The 20,447-nt window shown below is 44.1% G+C and overlaps 1 protein-coding gene across 4 annotated transcripts in view; it reads left to right on the top strand.

Annotated features, from left to right (window-relative positions):
* The first annotated feature begins 1,541 nt into the window (after positions 1-1,541).
* Positions 1,542-20,447, top strand: part of MMS22L (MMS22 like, DNA repair protein) — a 139,205-nt gene continuing 120,299 nt past the window's right edge. Inside the window, exons 1-6 of one of the 4 annotated variants that reach the window (XM_048844953.2) lie at positions 1,542-1,692; positions 2,930-3,123; positions 5,445-5,570; positions 10,070-10,122; positions 19,537-19,624; positions 19,737-19,914. In XM_048844953.2, the coding sequence (XP_048700910.2) occupies positions 2,945-3,123; positions 5,445-5,570; positions 10,070-10,122; positions 19,537-19,624; positions 19,737-19,914 (624 nt within the window). In that variant the 5' untranslated portion in view covers positions 1,542-1,692; positions 2,930-2,944. Of the gene's footprint in view, positions 1,693-2,015; positions 2,037-2,929; positions 3,124-5,444; positions 5,571-10,069; positions 10,123-19,536; positions 19,625-19,736; positions 19,915-20,447 lie in introns of those variants that run through there. The other 3 variants (XM_048844954.2, XM_075126590.1, XM_075126591.1) reach the window with 3 other exon arrangements.

The raw sequence follows: 20,447 nt of genomic DNA, 5'->3' as shown, positions 1-20,447 counted from the left end.
ATGGGGTTTTGGCAGGTAATGTGCAGGAGAGGAGCTTAGGCGCAATTGGTGGGGGCAACAGTGTGTGTGGTGGTAGTTCAGGGAAGGGTCGGTGGGAAGCAGAATTTAGATGGGTGGCTGTCAGCAAGAAACGGGAGGTTGGCTGGGTGGGAATGAGGAGCTGTCTGGATGGGAGACTGAGGGAATATGGTGGCAGTTGGCAAGGAATTTGGGGTTGGATAGATGGGAGAGAAATGAGTGGGGTCACAGCAAGGAAACTGTGGCAGGTATTGTGGGAAATAGCTAGGAAGGGTGTGGTTGGATCAGTGAAAGGAAGTGTAGGGTATGTGTGCACATGCTAAGAAGGGGAATATATAGGTGGCTGGTAGAAATGATGGGAGGCTGGCAGGGAGTGGGGTGTGTGACCAGGAAGGGGAAAGGTGGACAGCAAGGAATGTGGGGATTTGAATGGGTAGCTGGCAGGGAATGCATGTGTGCCTAATAGAGAACTTGTAAAAGGTGACTGGAAGAGAGAGATAGGCAGGGAGGGTGACAAGGAAAGGCTGCCATGAGTGTGTGGGATGGGGAGGGCTTAAATTCTCATAGAGTATTTCCCAGAGCCCCCCATGCCCTGACATGCTATAAAATCTTCAGGTAATTTACTGGAGCTCCACTCCAGACAACTCCGGCCAAATGTAAGCCCTGGTCATTCAGGGAGATAGTTGGGTGGCTGGCTGGCATATGGCTGTCAGGAAAAGTGGGAGGTTCCTAGGGGGGGTTGATGATGAGGGCCTGGCCCAGAATATGTGGTGGGGCTGATATGGAATAAGGAACCTGTGTGTGTGTGTGTAGCAGGATGGATGAATGAGTGCAGGAAAGGTGAAGGACAGCTGGGAGAAAGTAGCATAAAATACAGGTTTTGGAGGAAATGTGTGAATGTTGACTGCTAGGTAGATTAGTGGGGGGTGACTGGGACACTGGTTGGTGGGGAGTAGCACAAAGCCCTATGGCAAGAATGACAGGGGCAGAATGCTGAGGGGTGTGCTGGTGGGGAATGGTGCAAAGGCCTGGGGTGGAGCTGGCGGGGAGGGGTGAGGTGCGTGTGTGTGTGTGTGAAAGGCACAGAGCCCTGGAGTGGGGTGGCTGGGGCCAATGGTGCAGAGCCCTGGGGTGGAAGCAATGCTGGAGAGGTGGCTGGGGGGATGGTGCAGAGCCCTGGAGTAGCAGAGGCAATGCTGGGGCGGGGTCTGGAGGGCAATGCCGTGGGGGAATGGTGCAGAACCCTCAGGAGGGAGCAATGTTGTGGGGATGGCTGGGGTACGGACAGAGCCGCGGGGGGCGGGGCGGGGCGGAGCCCGGGAGGGGGCAGCCTGCCCGTCCGGAAGGCAGCGCGCGTTGGGCGGGGGTGGTTCGCATGGCTGTTCCCCCCTGCAGGCGGCACACCGGCAACGGCCGGGGGTGCCATTTGCAGATGGCCCCTCCCAGGGGTTTGTCTCTCTCAGTCTGGCGGGCCGCAGGCGGAAGCGGGGGTAGGAGAGCGCGAGCGGCTCTGGAGGCAGAGTGGGCGGAGTCACACAGGGGCCCTGTCCAATGAGCAGGGAGTGTTGCCGGAACGCTTGTTCTCGAGCATGCGCAGTAGCTGGATGGCTGGTGTGCGCGGGACCTACGGAAAAGTATCGGGGTTCGGAAGAAGAGGCAAAAATTCCGAGACACGTAGGTAGCGCGTGCACCCGGCCCCGGGGTTCGCCCCTTCACCAGCGCGTGCTCCTCCCCGCGCGGCCGCTCCCCTTCTCTCGCCCTGTGCCCGATTGTCCCTTCCCTGCGCGCCAGGTGCCTAGTAGGGACCCTCAGGACATGGCCTGCAGTGACTGCAGCACCCTGGGTTATCCGCAGCCCCTCCCCTCTGCTCACTGCATGGCCTGCACTGACTGTACCACCACGGGTTATCCCCAGCCCCTCCCCTCTGCCCACTGCATGGCCTAAAATCTCAAATCAGCCGTTGATTCAAATGTTCAGCAATACTGCAGAGGGGAAATTCACAGAATTGTATATGGATGGTAACTATGAAGCTCTGTCCCTAATCCATCTCTGGAGTTAAATTAAAATGTGCTGTCTAGAAGTCATTGCCCTTTTTCTGCTTTAGGGATTCCTTCTGTGATCAGGTCCTAGTGTATTTATAATCTGGGTTAGTTCAGGAGTGTGTGAAGTGATCCCTTTAATTTGGGTCAGCCTAGTAAACTGTACTTCTGTGTTTACTGTGATTTGCAAAATTACAATGAATATGCTTAATAATTCATGGGGAAGTTCAAAACCAGGTATCAAACAAAGGTTGAAGATATGCTTAAGCAATAAATATTTGATCATATTGACTTGAGACTAAACAATACTGCAGAGTGAGTTAGAGCATGTAAAAAACATTGCTAAGAAGTGTCAGCAACCAAACTGAAACCATGGCTGAATTTAGAATAGATATAATTATGGTAGATATAACCTGCACTTTCAGGTTACTGTTTAAAACCTTAATTTTCTGGTTGTTTTTTTAAAGTCAGTATTAAGTTTTTTTTTTTTTAGACATATGCCCTTGTTTAGTGAACATTAGTCTTGCTTTTGTTCTCTCCCTTTTCACTTTCAGACTTTTTGGTAAACAGATTTTAAATACAAGCTTTCTTGCAGCCTTAGCTAAATCGGAATTAATCATATGGTAATTTTACTCACATTATCAATATGTGAGTTACATAGTTGCATAATTAATATTGGAGTAGTGATTCAGTCTGCAGATTTATTGTTATTTTGCATGCACTTGAGCTGCAATGCTCTTTTATTGTAGGTCATGGATAACAGGGGAGTCTTTAACTCAATTACTTTTTTTCATTCAGTAGGGAAAATGTAGCTACAAGAAACCCATTTTCAGAAAACTAAGTTTTATTTGGTTTTTAAAATACATTTTCAGGAACAAGTGTAAACAATGGATGATGACTTCACTATTTCCCTCACACCCCCATACCTCACTGAAAGCTTAGATATGGCTATGGAAGTGGAAAAGGAGAACTCCAGACTCCCTTGTTTTTCCTGTGCTTTAGACAATCGAGATGGAGGGAGAAACTTTTCTGTAGAGTCTCATCTAGCAAGTGGGTCTCTTAAGAGGTATGTTTATATTGAATTTAAAGTATGTTATACTTTTGAATGTTTCAGTTGCTTCTTTCAGCCGCTGCCAGTGTCTTTAAATTTGTTTTCTTCTTCAACCATTTGTGTCCCTCAGACAAGCCTGCCACTCATACCAGGGAAGAAGGGTGGTTTTATGATTAAAATACTCAGGTGTTTGAATTTATGATTAAAATATTCAATTCCTAGCTCTGCCACAGACTTCTTGTGTGACCTTGGGCAAGTCACTTCACCTTTATCTGCCCATCTATTCCCCATTTGTAAAATGAGGACGATAATTCCTTTGTCTGTCTTGTCTAGTTAGAATGTAAATTCTTAGGAACACGAATGGAGGTATTCAGTACCTAGAACCACTGGGCTGCTTGGCATGATGGTAATACAAATAATAATCATACCATCATCCTCGGCTATGATTGGCTCACGTCTCATAAATAAGTAGTGTTTTGGTCCTTACCTAGAAGTATATAGGTGTTGCAGGAAGTAGCACTGGTAACTCAGTAGGTGCTGCTTTTCCCTCTGAGAACTGAATCAGTAGCCAAACATAGTGCCAGGGGAACAATAATTTAACTACTACCGTGAAAGAAGGCCATTCTTTTGTCCAGTATGTTTTCTTTACAGTTAAACTAGAAATGCTCTTTCTTGCTTTTCTTTGAACTATGTGCAGTAATGATGCAGAATCGACCAGAGGTGGCTGAGATAAACCCTGGAGTCTGTAGAGCACTTGGGTGTTAAAATAAAATGATTTTCTTGGTCTAGAGTTAGAGTAATTTATTATGAAACCACAAACTATGTGGATGTGATTATTTCAGCTGTTTAAGGTTATGTTCTGTATCTATGTCCAAACGGTTACTTATAAGTACAAGTAAATCCACATAGAAGAATAAATGCTCATTCTAGAGATAATGATTAGACATGCTGGACCATTCAGGTGGATCAGTATTTCAACTGTGACATACATTGCAGTGGGGTGCTTTAGGTAACGTAGCAGTCGTCTTCTTCATATTAAAAACAAGCTGTATATCATGCCTCAAGCAGGCCCCACTGTAAGGGTGAAAGATGCTTTAGAATGATAGGCTGGTTTTTCTGTGTCTAAAATTTATTGTAGTTTATGACAGAGAGATGATTTTATGCTGTTGGAGCTAGGAGTTGCCATATTTTATATACTAGATCCTGTATCACTATAAAAGGTTTAACAGCCTTTCCTTGCAGAGCACTGGAACTTCCTGTCTATAGCGTGAACACTACAGACATTGATAAAATAACACAAATCATCTGTAGGTACTGTATCCTTTATAATATAGAAGAAGCTGTGAATGGTGCTGTTAGGATATAGATATTCAGGCCTGTCTGTAAAGGCCTGTACTCGAAGAATTTAGGTGTATTCTTATCACTTGGCTAGTTAGAGGTATAAAAGAAAGAATCAAAATCACTGTCTGCCAGTGTAAGGTCCTTCTCTTACTGTGACAGTCTGAGGCCCTGTTCTTAGATTAAGGCCTTTGGCTAAGCAACAGAGGCAGCCATAAGCTGGGAAGTGAACAGTCACATCCTCACATTCCAAACTAGTCACATTGAAATAAGGTGCTATTGGGCTGTTAGGAATACAATCCTGTCCTGATAGTGCCTATCACCTCCAGAGAAAGGGAAGTGCCTAGAAAATGTAAAAGGAAACTTAGTTTGATAGCATCCTGTCTGGCAAGAACTCACTTATCAATAGCTGGGATGTGAAATCCCCACTTCTGTATTGTTTTGTCATTATAGTTCCCACTTTGCTATTGTTTGTCTGTATAATCTCTGTCTGGTTCTGTGATTGTTTCTGTCTGCTGTATAATTAATTTTGCTGGGTGTAAACTAATTAAGCTGGTAGGATATAATTGGTTACATAATCATGTTACAATATGTTGGGATTGGTTAGTTAAATTTCAGGAAAATGATTGGTTATGGTATAGCTAAGCAGAACTTAAGTTTTACTGTATAGTCTGCAGTCAATCAGGAAGTGAGTGGGTGTGTATGTGTGGGGAAAATGGGAACAGGGAATAGGGGTGGGGAAATTGGAATCATGTTTGGCTTAGGGCAGGAATGGGAACAGGGACACAGGTGTAAGGCTCTGTGGTGTCAGAGCTGGGAAGGGGGACACTAAGGAAGGAAACTGGAATTATGCTTGCTGGAAGTTCACCCCAATAAACATCGAATTGTTTGCACCTTTGGACTTCGGGTATTGTTGCTCTCTGTTCATGCGAGAAGGACCAGGGAAGTAAGTGGGTGAAGGAATAAGCCCCCTAACAGGTGCTTGCTTTCTTTTTCAGGCTTTTGCTGAGACTGGATCCTTCTCCAACTGACTATGAAGAAGATACAGTGGAAATATTTGGCTTTCATTGGGTTACTGAAATTGCATTAGTTGAGTCCTGTAGACTTCTCTTTGGTTTACTTAGGTATGATATTCTTATTACCTCATTGGCCCGTTTTCAAGATTTAATTATACTATGTTGCTTAATAAACTTTGGGGGTTTCTACTTATGAAATTGTCAAAAGCCATAGACAAAATAACTTAATGTGTAGTAAACACCATATTATATGAACCGTGCAATCCAGTGAGTGGCAGGTGACTTATTGGTAGTGTATTTAAAATTGATGAACTATACATTTGCGAACTACACATTAGAATTCAAGCGTAATGTGACTTGACTTTGAATTTCTAAGCAGCATGGTTCATGAGAAGAAATATATCTGTTACAACAATTTTATGCTTAATTCATAATGTACAGTAATACTTGTCTAGTTTCAGAGTACATCCCTAAACTGTATCAGGTTTTGCTTTAATTAAATAGACTAAATGAACTTTTTTGTATGTGCACATAAGCGTGGATGCTATAAATCAAATACTGTAAATGTTGGACGTGGCATTTTCTTCACTTGTTTGGATTAGGATAGTGTCAGCAATCTCTTTGTATACAGTTACTCTGTGTTTGACTAATTCAATGCAGATGTTTAATCTGGTCAGTGCAAACATACAGATCATTGATAATCCTCTTTGCTACTGTTAATCCTCAGGATGGTAAAGCACATGGAGGGTGGACTGGGTTTTTTTGTATGATACTTCAAACATCTGTCATATATCCCATCACTCTTTTGATTACAGTGAATTCTGCTGTACCTTGAGGGTATTACCAAGGGCATGTCATGGAACATGTCATTAATAGGTTCTGGTCTTTGTAACATAATGGCACAGATCCTGAAAAATGGGAGGGAGGAGAATGTTTTTTTAAAAAATACATTGGCTCTGCTTCTTTTGATATAAGCTTTGACTTCACTATGGTTTTTTTTTTTCCACATAGAAAAAAAGATGGCAGGATAGCTCGTTAATGGTTTTGATTAGTTAACTGAATCTCTGTGTGTCCCTTTTCAGCATTCTACCTGATTCATTCGGTGCCAAAAATTGATCCTGTTTGGTCCCAGGAGTGTTTTCTATCCATGTAACTGATCTGTAGACTCAGCTTATCTTGTAAGATGGTAGAGAGGCACTAAGCACATTAATTGCCATCACTGGTATCATTCTCTAGAATCCAATTGTCATGTATAGCAATCAGGCTGGTGGAGTCAAAGAGTTCGCCCTGGGGAAAGCAGCAGGGCTAGGTGGCCTTCGAAGGTTGCTTCTGATGAGGAAGCATTTCTTCAGAATAGAATATAGTTTGTGTGGCAGCTGAGCCCACAAGGTATACATAGCTTTAGCTAACTCTTCACCTACAGAGGCAGTTTTGTAGGGAATGGGGCTCTAATATGTGAACTCTGCTTAGCCAGTTATTTTCACTAATAACATTTGCTTAAAATTGTATTCTGTATGTTTTCTGTGTACATAAAAAAAATTGAACATATCTTTCAAACGAGCTATAAAACTGAGTTCCTGAACATCTGTGGCCATGAAACTTCCTCTTGCACTTTTTATAAGAATACGGTCATTAAACACTGGTGTCCTGGCCAAAATCCAATTTTGGTCATTACGTTTTGCTACCTACATTACCTTTGTGTTTAGTGTTGGATATGGCTGTGTTCATTCCATCCTGCCCGAAAGATTTGTTTAGAGGTAAGGTGATTCCACATCCCACACCAAAGATTATTTCAGTTGTGGGTGAAGTGAGCCTTCCAAAAAGCGGTCTTTATCTCTCCCTACCATTTGTTCTCCTGCAACACTACTCCATTGCTTTCTTTTTTGTGACCTGAGGCTAAGTCTACACTATAGACCTTACAGCGGTGCAGCTGTACTGCTGCACCTGCACTGCTTTAAGGTCTCCTGTGTAGCCGCTTTATGCAGGAGGGAGAGAGCTCTCCTGCCAGCATAATTAAAACACTCCCAACAAGCGGTAGTAGCTATGTCGGCAGGAGACGCTCTCCCGCCGACATAGTGCTGTACACGCCGGCACTTTTGTCAGTGAAACGTATGTCAGTCAGGGATGTGGTTTTTTTCACATCCCTGACCGACAAAAGTTTTGCCATCAAAACTGCTAGTGTAGACAAAGCCTGAGTCTTAGGCCACATCTACACTACCCGCCGGATCGGCGGGTAGTGATTGATCTATTGGGGATCGATTTATCACATCTAGTGTAGACGCAATAAATCGACCCCCAATCGCTCTGCCGTCAACTCCAGAACTCCACCACGGCGAGAGGCGGAAGTGGAGTCGATGGGGGAGTGGTGGCCATCGATCCCACGCTGTGAGGACACGAAGTAAGTGATTCTAAGTCGACCTAAGGTACGTTAACTTCAGCTATGCTATTCTTGTAGCTGAAATTGTGTATCTTAAATCGATCCCCGGCCCCCAGTGTAGACCAGGCCTAACTTTACCCTTCCCACTCCATCCCTGGGCTCACTCCGTCTCTGCACTATATTGATTTAATGTTTTCTTTTTTAAACTATTACTTGACTCCTTTGCTACCTGCTCTCTCCATTTATCTAACTTTCAACTTTGGGACTCTCTGTTGAAATCACCCAGCGCTTCCATCTTTTCCCACACAATGGATGTGATTGAAGAAACTTATCCAGTGTCTAATAAAGTTTCTAGTGTGGATGAGATATAATTGGCTGAAGCTCAACCCAAATGACTGAAGCGGCTTTTGTACAATGTGGGGAAAGAATGGTGGAGATTATTTCGGTGTCCCCACTTGTAGGAGTATCCTCACCTCTCCTTGTACAGGCTTGCAACCAGGGCTTATTGAATCGTTGCAGGATAGCTGGAGATTTCATAGGGTTTTTAAAATTTGCGCTTGACAAAAAGGATGCAGACTTTTTTTTTTCATGACCTCACCATGGTTATGTATGCCTTTCTCACGTCCAAATTACTGTCATACACTCTACATGGAGGCTACACTTGAAAGCAATCTGAAAAATTACAATTAGTGCAGAATGTAGTGGCATTATTATTAGTTGGCACTTCCTGTTGAGTTACATTGCACCTGTGTGCTGTGATTTGCGGTGGCTGTCAACCAGATGTCTAAGGGTATGTCTACACTACGAAATTAGGTCGAATTTATAGAAGTCGTTTTATATATTCGAGTGTTTGTGTCCCCACAGAAAATGCTCTAAGTGCATTAACTCGGTGGAGTGCTTCCACAGTACCGAGGCAAGCATCGGCTTCCGGAGTGTGGCACTGTGGGTAGCTATCCCACAGTTCCCGCAGTCTCTGGAAATGAGATTCAAAAGTTTGCGGTTCTTTTCCTGTCTACCTGGCCAGTGCATCTGAGTTGAGAGTGCTGTCCAGAGCGGTCACAATGGAACACTCTGGGATAGCTCCCGGAGGCCAATACCGTCGAATTGTGTCCACAGTACCCCAAATTCGAGCCGGCAAGGCCGATTTAAGCACTAATCCACTTGTCAGGGGTGGTGTAAGGAAATCGATTTTAAGCGCCCTTTAAGTCGAAAAAAAGGGCTTCATCGTGTGGTCGGGTGCAGGTTTACATTGATTTAACACTGCTAAATTCGACCTAAAGTCCTGGTGTAGACCAGGGCTAAGTAAAGTTGTTGGTTTTCACCTACAAAAACCATGAATTATTGAGCTCTTCCATACTTAGAGACAAACTCCCCTAACCCAATACTGTGGCTGTTACTATTAAAGTACCCCAAATTAATAGTACCTCTCTACTTTATATAATGAGGGGGTTGCTGGCTGGGCAATCTCCATGAGAGGGGTCTTCTATTCTGTAAATCATTTGGTGGCCTTCTGTGTAGGATGCATGACTTGTCTGTTCTCCCAAATTGATACTGAGGCAAGATGGTGGTGTTGAGGAGTGTTTGGGGGGTAGAAGATAAGAGGAAATCTGTTGAGCTGACTTTTGTTGTTTACTTTTGGACACAAATTAAGAGACTGACTAGTACATTTTATGAATCTAAATAAATCACTTAAGCTACACCTTGCTTATCTCTTGCCTGATCCTTTTCTCTGGCTTTCTCATATCTGACCTCCAGTTTGTTATAAATGCTGCTAAAGTCATCTTCTGCCACTCCATTCATGTATCCTCCCCCAAAATCCCTTCAGTAGATTGTTGTTTTCCACATCAAATTCTTCACCTTCAGAATCCTGCCCAGTCTTGCCCCTTCTACGTCTCTATTCTCATGTCTGCCTGCTTCATCGCTAAACACATCTTGCTTTAGCTGTTATTTTGTCTCCTGGCCTTACACCTTTTTTCATGGTGCCCTCTGTGCCATGCTTGGAACAGCATTGCATTTTCCTTATGATGATCCCTAGTATTCGATGTCTCTGTAGCCTCTCCTGAGTGACCTGATGCCCAGTTTATGCTCTTGTAAGCTTTTCTGGGAAGAGTCTGTTTCTTCTTTTGTGTTTTGGAAAAACATTTTATACATTTACAGTACTATAAAATGAATGTTTGTGAAATAGCCTTTAATTATATAATACATAGTTTTATGGTATCTTTTTAATTAGGCAACACATACACAAATTGGAAAACCTAGTACAGATGAGTTCATCAGACTTTGGTAAGTTTGACATATTTCCATTTATATTGGTGTAGAAGACTGTCTTTTTATTATGTGGGTGTAAAGAATCTAGCACAACAGGGCCTTGATTCCTGATTGGAGCTTCTAGGTGCTCCCACAATACAAACATTAATAATATGTATTAGCATAAACCTGCAATGTCTTAATATCTCTGGCTGTATATATTTCTGACATTATTGCAGTGGTAGGCTAAAGCTAGTGGGAAGAAAGATGTCTGCTGTTCTTAGCAGAAGTGTCGTGACACATTTAGTACCAGCCTAACTGTATGTTGATTATATAGCAAATGCCTTGGGTGAAATCTTGGCCCCCTTGAAGGCCATGCGATTTTTATCATTGACTTCAACAAGGCCAGGATTTCACCCATAGTGTAGGGCTTGGTGAACCATTAATTCTTTGAATTTAAAAATAAAAAATTAATTCAAGCTCACAATGATCATTTTAGTTATTAAGATAGCATTTTTTCTGTATCCTCCTGGCTTACGTATAAACAAGTTGTTATATTTGCTTAGATTAGACATTATTTATGGACTTCATTTGTCCTTGCAACAAAATCGATGAAATCGCAGCACTACAAAACAGTTAATTTGAATTAAATACTAAGGCATGAGAAGTATGTTTCTGACGGATTATTGCAGCCTTAGGCTTATTGTGAGGTTGAAGGCCAAATTACTTCAGCAAGTTGAGAACTGAAGTAATAGCTCAGAAATACGCTGTCTATGGTATCCTGTTGCTACTTGGAAATAATTGTTATAAAGGCACAAATAAACGTCTGTGCTTTTTGTTTGGGGAAGTGAGCTGTAGCTCACGAAAGCTTATGCTCAAATAAATTTGTTAGCCTCTAAGGTGCCACAATAACTCCTTTTCTTTTTGCAAATACAGACTAACACGGCTGCTACTCTGAAACTTGTCATACCAGTGTTACTTTTAATTGATGATTCAACCAATCAGCTGTTCCATTATAATTGTAGGTCTGAGCTTGTCGCCTTGCTTCCTTTATAAACATCTAGTTTCAAGGGCTAGTTGACTTGTCATAAAAGTCTAGTTTTGGCTGAGATTTTACCTTTAAGGTCTCAGCCTGGAAAGGATTTTATTTTAAATTCCAGTTAATCTTCTGTTGTTCTGGGACCAAAAAAGTTATTTATTTTTTAAATTTAAGCGTCTATTTGGTGCTCTTTATTTTATCTTGTTCACTTTGTCAGATATCAAGGTAACAAAATATAATAAAGTAAAATATTTGCCAAAAATCAAATGTAGGAGCCATACTATGTCTTTTATAGGTGAGGCACCATGTACTTCTGGGCAAATTTAGCATAAATTCTGTGGCACTATTGCTGCTATTTCCTCTTCCAGTGAGTCATATGTTGCTTCTGTAACATTACATGATTGTGGAAAAGCCTTAATCTCTTCATGCATCTGCTAATGCACTTCCTTCTTTTACAGTCTTTGGTATAATAATGATTTCATTCATGTAAGAAATGCATGCAGGAGTGTTCTGTTGAAGTACCAAGGTTGACTGAAGACATGGTTCAGGCCCTGAGGTGCATGCAGTCTGTAAGATACGCACTGAAGCAAGTGTTTGTAAAGCATTTGGGTGTCCTTTGTTCAAAGGTATCATAAATATTATTGTTACCAGACCTAATGCTAGAAAATGGAGCAAAGTCTGAGTAAAAGCAAACAATTTGCTCTATTGAAAATAATTGCAAAGCTGAGGGATTAAATCCTCTGTCCCAGTTGGCCAGAGTGCACATGCAACTAGGCCACAGTCACCAAATACAGAGTATTTGAGGGAGGAACGGGCCAAACCTGCTTCTTCCATCGTCCCCCAAATTTGATTTGAGCCCTATGGATGGGTTGTACCTGTACATCTGGCCAGCCCATATTGCCCTCCATTTCTCCTTCTACCCCCAGTGAGCTTTGGAGACTCACTGCAGAAATCTCTGAGATGTGACGGATGTGTGAAGATCCTTTTTTCCCGTTTACATTTTTGATATTTCAAATCATTTACAGTAGAACATTTTGTAATGGGAGTACTCGCCTCTTCAGTACCTCCTAGCAGATGGGTTTGGTACTGCAGTCTTTCTCACCCCCGGCTCTCCCTCCAGGCTGCCAGTCGACACTGGTGGATCTTCGGTGGCTTGGCCCTCCAGCCACATCACAACATCCAAATGAACCTCTTCTAGGGTAGTAAAGAGTCCAATAAATGAACAGTCCTGTTGTCTTTACTAGCGTCTTCAGTCTGTGTTCTGGGCCCATTAAATTCAGCCTTGTTTGGGCTCTCAAATAACTCCTGTCCCCCTTACTGGGGTTTATGCCACTATGGCTGGTGGGGGAATTTAGGCCTGCCCACTACTCTGGGTTCCAACCCACGGACATTATAAACAGCTACACCCTGCTTGATTTTCAATTAATTGCTGCTTCGTCTCTGGGCCTCTTCCTCCCTGGCCCCTTTTAGTTTCACCCTTATATCAGGGTTAAGGTTCTTGGGTCCTCTCTCTCTCTCTATCTCTGCAAACACAGCCAGAACTAAACTCTAGCTATCCCTCATATGCCTTTGGCCAGAAAGGCACTGCCTGCCTCACCCCTCTGGTCCTAGCGAGGAACTGGCCTGCTGAAACCCTGCAGCTCCTTTTATCTGAGCCTGCTGGGCTTCGATTGCCTGCTTCCATGAGATCTCTTTAGGCATGCCTGGAGAACTCACTTTCATTTGCCTCTTCCTGGGGCGGGGTGTAGTAGGATTTTGGGCCTCCTGTATGGAGCTGCATAGGCCAGGTACACCCCATTATGTACTTCAGTTACAGTGTCATGACATGTATAAATATAAACCTTCAAACAAAATTAACAATATTTCACAGCATATTGCATGTTAATTTTACCTGTTTATATCATTCCCCTTTCCCCTTCTTTCAAATTATATAAATACAACTGTAACATGATGTATGTATATTTACTCATTTGTATTCATTTTTAAAACCTTTATTGAGAAGCTGACTGTTTTCTGGGGTTGAAGGGGAAGACTCTCAGAAGCTAGGAAATATGGATAGTTAGAGGTGGGATGGGGAATGTAATTCAGTGATTGTCTTCTGTATGCCCTTCTTGACTATTTATTGTTCCTGTAAGAACAAGATTATTGTGCTCATATCAAAGCATCTCAATGATTTCAGTATTTCTGTTGTATTGTTTTCCTATCTAAAGTAGATTAATAGTTTTTATTTGTTTTTATCCCTTTACTTATTAATATTGTGAAAAATCGCCTCCTGCCTCGATCATTGCAAATAATTTTCATTACTGGGTCTCAATATTTAATTTAAACAACTTCCCCATTTGGTCTTACGTTAATATCCAAATATCTAATTTTATTATCCACTACTTTTGTTGGGCATTTGTCATCTTTTAAGAATCTTTTGGATGCGAGACATAGTATTAAGGGCTTGTCTACACTTGAAATGCTGCACCTGTGCTGCTGTAGTGCTTCAGTGTGGACACTACCTACACCAACAGGAGGGGCTGTTGTGTTGGCATAATTAATCCCCCTCTCCAAGAGGCAGTAGCTAGGTCAACCTCCATCAACCTAGTGCTGTCTACGCTGGTGGTGGGGTTGGTTTAACTATGCTGCTGAAGGATGTGGATTTTTCACCCCCTTGAGTGGTGTGGTTAAGCCGACTTCATTTTCAAGTGTTGACTAGGCTTTAGAGTGGTTTAGTCTGTACCCCAATTCCTGACCAAAAGCTTCAATTATTTCTTTTACAGTAGCCAACTTTTATTTATATCTTGCGTAAAAAGCACAAGGTTGTCAGCATACAAGGAAATTTTGTTTTCTATTCCCAGTGCACTTATTCCTTGAACATGCGTCCCTGATCTTTTGTGCTAGTGCTTTGATAATTAAATCACATAAGAAGGGTGTAAGGGACATCCTTGTCTTATTCTGTGTAGTGTTACTGGCTCAGTTTTCCCCCCCAGGTGCATGTCATAGGATTTTTATACATTCTTTTGATCCACTTCTGCAAGTGACCCTCAAAACCCTAACATTTAACAGAATGCATATTTCTATTCAGAGACAGTTCATAGTTAGAATGTAGACCTCTTTAGTGCTTCTGGAGTGCTGTGCCACATGTAAGTTTTCTTCTTCTTGCTTGCTTCTTCTTCGTGCTTGCTCGTGTCAATTCCATTCTAGTTGTGCGTGCACTCACGTGAGTGGTTGTCAGAGATTATTGCCTTAGCGGTGTCCATGGGGCTGGCTGGCCGACCCCTTGAGTGCCGCACTCATGCGTCGGTATATCAGGCACCACCGGCCCTGCACCCTCTCAGTTCCTTCTTACCGCCCCTTGTGGTCAGTTGGAGCGCCTTTCCTTGCATAGCAAGGGCTACCGGCTTCGTCTCTTCTGACTTCGAGCCTTAGGGCCTTGTAAATAGTTGTTTATAGTAGTTGTAGTTGTTAAATGTAGTTAGGAGTTAGAGTCCCAGTGGGGACTTTGCCCCAGGTGGGGCAGCCCCAATCTCCGGGTTTGAGCCCTGCATGGACTGTGACAGGCATATGCCTGTAAGTGATCCCCACAGCAGCTGCCTCAAGTGTGTATTTGTAAAAATTTTTGACTCAGGACTCAGAAAGAGCAGGATATTCGTTTGTGGCGCCTCCTCATGGAGGCTGCCCTTCGTCTGGCTTCTGAGTTGTCCCGCCAAGACTCACCTTGTACTTAGGCCTTGGTGCGCAGTGCACCCCTGTTGCCAGTGCTCAGAAAGAAAAAGAAGAAGCACAGCTCTGCAAGAAAGGCCAGGGGACATTGTCCAAAGGACCCAGTTCAGGCCACTTGGGCACTCTAGAGCCATGTAGAGGTGTCCCCTTGGTTGGGGCCCTTAGCTCCTTAAAGGATCCATGACTGACTCCTGGGAGTGGTAGGGGACCCAAACTTCTGGCAGCATTGACGCTTTCCCAAGCTCTGCCAGCCAGGAGAGAGCAGAGGCCTCCATGGTGGCAGCACCGTGCGTGCTGCAGGAAGTGGCAAAGGCACGCTACGAGGGCAAGCCGGCTGCTAAGACCCCTCAGGGGGCAATGGAGTGCTGCTGATCCTCTGGGCCAAAGCAGCATTCTCCATCTTTGTGCCGCAGATCTCCAGCATCACAGCCCAGATCTCTGTATTACTGGCGCCGTTTTCCCTCTCGTCAGTCGTCTTCTCGGCATAGATCTCAGTCACCTGCCCCATGGGAGCGTTCCCTGTCATGATTCTGTTCCCCCCCCATCACCAGTCCTCTTGGTACTGGCACTGATCTTCCCACTCCAAACACCGGTCTCCGGTGGCAGACGCAGACATCGATGGGACCACCGTGGTCTCGGGAAGGGGATTCCTCTGGCACAGACAGGCAGTTCAGCCTCTTGCCAAGACCCCACCAGTGCGACTGGGCACCTGAGGCTGTGTCAACATCTATGGCACCGCCCTGGCAGCACGGCCAGTGGCCATCAGAGTGGCCTCATTGGAGTGCGTGTCGGTGATGATGATGCCCCTTTCGCACCGCTCATCTGCCATAACCTTGGTGCAACAGCTGTCTGCACCAGCAGCACCAGGCTCGGTGCATGAGACACGCTTGGAGGTTGGGGTAGAGGAGGCAGTGCCCACCCCAAAACCCTCCTCCCCCATGGAGGATGATGCCCTAGAACCTTCCCTGGTGGTATAGTCGTCCTCATCCCCGGACGAGGCAGTCACAGGACTCTCGAGGACTAGCCCTCTGGACGATTTTAAAGAACACCGGGCCTTGATTCAATGGGTGGCTGAGAACTTGGGCCTAGAGGTGGAGGACATGGCTGAGCAGGCGGACACCTTGTTCAATGTCTCTCAGCCTCTATCCCTGCCCGTGTTGCATTACCAGTGCATGACGGGATCCTGAAAATTGCCAATGCCCTCTGGCAAACCCTGTCGTCCATCCATCCCACCTCTAAAAGGGCCGAAAAGAAGTACTTTGTCCCAGCCAAAGGATTCAAATACCTTTTATACCCACCCACTTCCGGATTCGCTAGTTGTCTCTGAGGCCAATGAAAAGGACAAGCAGGGGCACACCAGTTCATTTCTGTCCAAGGTCGTTTTTCAGTTTCATACTGGCCAGGACATATACTTACCCGTCTTCTTTCCAAAGCCTCATATGTCAGATAAGGAGCGCAGGCTACACACCTTGGACAGCAGAAGAGTGCTGGCCATCTACATAGGTAGAACGAAGCTGTTCCAAAAGTCAACGCAGTTGTTCATTGTAGTGGCAGACAGCATGAAAGGTCGCCCGGTGTCTGTTCAGAGAAGTTCATCTTGGATCATGGCCTCCATCTGCCATTGCTATGAGCTGATGAAGCTGCCTCCACCGGCAATTGTGATCGCACACTCAACTAGGGTTCAAGCATCGTCAGCGGCCTTCCTGGCACAGATACCAGTCCAAGAGGTCTGTAGGGCTGCTACCTGGTTGTCTGTCTACACGTTTGTGTCTCATTATGTGCTTATCCAGCAAGTTTGAGATGACGCTGGCTTTGGCAGAGCAGTGCTGCAAGCTGTAAGACTGTGAACTATGAGCCCACCTTCATGGACGCTGCTGTGAGTCACCTAGAATGGAATCAACATGAGCAAGCACTCTAAAAGAAGAAAAAAGGCAGGGCATGGCCAGGTCGTTTGCCCTCTGCCAGGAAGCCCTCCGGTGCTGGGACTTCTGTCTGCAGCACAATATCCATCTTAGAGCCACTCACCTCCCTGGGGCCAAGAAGGCCTTTGCAGATCGCCTCAGCAGGACCTTCTTGTCTCACCATGAGTGGTCCCTCTATCTGGACGTGGTCAGCTTCATCTTCCGCAAGTGGGGAACTCCCTTGGTGTACTTGTTCGCGTCCAGGCAGAATAGGAAATGCCACGTTTTCTGTTCAGTGCGGGTATGGACGGAGGATCCCTGTCAGATGCATTTTTGCTCCCAGGGTCTGGGGCTCTGATGTATGCCTTCCGTCCAGTGCCGTTATTCTCCAAGGTCCTCATGAAAATCAAGCAGCACAGGGCAAGGGTGATCCTCATAGCACTGGCTTGGCCGCACCAGCACTGGTTCAGCACGCTGCTGGACCTCTCAGTGGCCGCTCCGTTCCAGCTACCACTCCAACCGGACCTGCTATCCCAAAACCACCACAGTCTTCTGCATATGAACCTGCAGGTGCTGCACCTGATGGCTTGGCTGCTGCATGGTTGAATGAGCAGGAGCAGCAGTGCTTGGCTGATGCCCAACAGATCCTGTTGGGGAGTAGAAAACCCTCCACCATGGCCAAATGGAAGCGGTTCACCTGCTGGACCTCAGATAAAGGCATTCAGCCTGCGCAAACCTTGATGCAGTTAACTCTAGATTACCTTCTGCATCTCAAACTCTAAGGCCTGTCCCTTTCCTCTGTCAAGGTTCACTTGGTGGCTATCTCGGCCTTCCATCCACCGCTCGCGGGTAGGTCGGTTTTCACCCAGGACATGACTGTGAGTTCCTCAAGGGCCTTGAGCACCTCAACCTGCACATTCCTCCATGGGACTTGAATCGGGTGCTGTCGCGGCTCACAGGACCCCCCGCTTCAAGCCTTGAGCTTCCTGCTCTCTTCTTCTCCTGCCCTGGAAGGTTGCATTCCTGGTCGTAGTAACATCTGCCCGCTGGGTCTCAGAGATTAGGGTGCTCACTGCGGAACCAAGGTCCAGCTGAGACCACACCCGGCTTTCCTGCCCAAAATGGTCTCCCAGTTTCATACGAGCCAGGACGTTTTCTTAGCTATCTTCTTTCCAAAGCCTCATAAATCGGAGGAGGAGCAGCGGCTGTATTCCCTAGATGTCAGGAAGGTGTTAGCCTTCTACACTGAAAGGACCAAGCCATTCTGCAAGTCGACGCAATTGTTCATCCCGGTAGCTGACAGGATGAGAGGTTGCCCAATGTCCGCACAAAGAATTTCATCTTGGGTCACCACCTGCATTCGCTTCTGCCATGACCAGGCGAAGGTGAACCCCTGGCGATTGTAACTGCCCACTCGACCAGGCTTCTTCGGCAGCCTTTCTGGCCCAAGTGCCTATCCATGACATCTGCAGGATGGCCGCCTGGTCATCCATCCGTACGTTCACATCCCACTACACGCTTACCCAGCAGGCCCAGAATGACACTGGCTTTGGTAGGGCAGTACTATAAGCCACCTTAACAGATACTGCATGTGAGTCACCTAGAATGGGATCAACATGAGCAAGCACTTGAAGAAAAAATGTTTACCTATGTTTCGTAATTATTGTTGTTTGTGATGTGTTGCTCATGTCCATTCCATTACCTGCCCTGCTGTCCCTCTGTCGGAGTTGCTGGCCAGAAGAAACTGAGAGGGTGTAGGGTTGGTACTCAAGGGGGCGCCACAGCCGACCCTACGGATACTGTTAAGGCAAAAATCTCCGACAACTGTGCACGTGGGCGCGCGTCCACCTAGAATGGAATGGACATGAGCAACACATCTCGAAGAACAATCGTTACGAAAAGGTAGGTAACCATTTTTTGTATTATTTCAGGGACTTCTTCCATCTATAAAGCCACCTGGGTTTTGGTGAATCAGTTCAGAAGACTGAAGTGCACTTAATAAAAAGATCTGTGCTTTAAACATTCTATAGAATTCAGAGGTGTCTCCATCAGATCCAGGACTCTTCCCTGATTTTAATGATGAAATTGTTATCTGTTTCTTCTCTGTTATTGGACCAGCTAGTACTTCTCTTTCTTTATATGTCAGTCTGGACATTTTAATAACCTGCAGCATATTAGCTCCCAGTTCTTCCAAATTTTTATATCTGTTAGTGTAAATTTCCTGGAAATATTCTTACTAGTATCATGTGAAGTTCTTGTAAATGTGATCTCTGCTGTGCTGGCAAAACCTTAACCCTCCCTCTCCGTCCCATGCAGTTAAAATGTAGCTTTTAAAAATGCTTTTGGGCTTCAGTGTCCACATTAGTGTTCCTAGGAATTTGTCTGATGATGGTGTGTTTCATTTTTCCACTCTCTCCTTATTAAAACTAATCCATAATAATGCTTGCTTACATCTTCACAGATTCTAAAGTTGCGCTTTTCTGTTTTTTAATCTACTCTGTCAGGGAAAACAAGTGAAGATAATGTGAAGGAGTCCCACTGTACTGAACTATGTATAGCATTTTTCTCTTCCTTCTACCTTTAACTGGACCGTGTTTTGTGATAGTTTGTGTGGAGGTTACTTAGCAGGGAAAAATTGTAATATAACATTTTGTTTACAGTTGAATGATATTGTTTAAATGGAATTGTTCTTGGAACTTATTGTGAAATATATTTGATCACTGCGGTGTGTCATTAGTATTATAAAGATTTCTTTTGAAAGAAGTAATTTATGCCTCTAACTTGTTAATTTTCTGTTTTCAGGTCTGGCTGCAAACCTACACTCTGAAGCAGGCAACATCAGACATCAGTGTATTGCATTTCTGAATTATGTGAAGGTGTTCATCTTCAGGTGAGATGACACATTCAGTTTCAATAACCAGTTAATTTATTGTGTGTATTTAGTTTTGCATAACCATCTGTTATGCACCCTTTAATTATATATTGATGTGCTGTTCATTCAGATACCTGGAATCACACAAAACAGAGAATGATGGGCTACTTCATCCATATGAAGAACTGGAAGTCCAGTTCCCTTCAGTGCTGGTTGAGGAGCTTCATGCCTTGACCTTACATATTGGACATCTGTATGAACTCCCAAGTAGTGTCCTGGGAGCATTTACCATTCAACATCAGGCAAAGGTTTGGCTTATCTTTTTAATACATCATATAACAGTCCAGATTTGACTCTTACAAATTATGATGAATAAAAATTAGTTTTATTTAAAAAATGCACTTATTAGTTAAGTGTCATCCCATATTGCTCAAACACAGTTAGTTATTTTTTGACATTGGGTATATTAGACCTTGCATTTTCTTTGTACAATATTTCCCTTTTAGAATCCTTATTGGTATTATGCTAATAAAATGTAATTATATTTAGAGGTGAATAAATAGGCTTGATCAATCAGCTTGTCATAGTGCTATTATTTGTTTTTCAAAAATTCATTGTGTTTATCCATGATGATAGTGAGAACTCTTGAGTTCCCAACTAGAAGAGGCACTTTTATAAAGACAAATTCTGAAACTTGTCTAAAATAGGAAAAGAGCATATTTGTGAAGGAGAAAACTGCAATAACTCTATTTCCCTTTCTAGAACATTTAATAGACTAGAGCAGTATACAGGTATAAGATTTTTCCTTTTGTGGTAGGGAATATTTTTATTTTATTTTGTT

Source organism: Caretta caretta, chromosome 3 (assembly GCF_965140235.1).
Source record: "Caretta caretta isolate rCarCar2 chromosome 3, rCarCar1.hap1, whole genome shotgun sequence".
NCBI lineage: Eukaryota > Metazoa > Chordata > Testudines > Cheloniidae > Caretta > Caretta caretta.
This window is presented reverse-complemented; position numbering and strand designations above follow the sequence as displayed.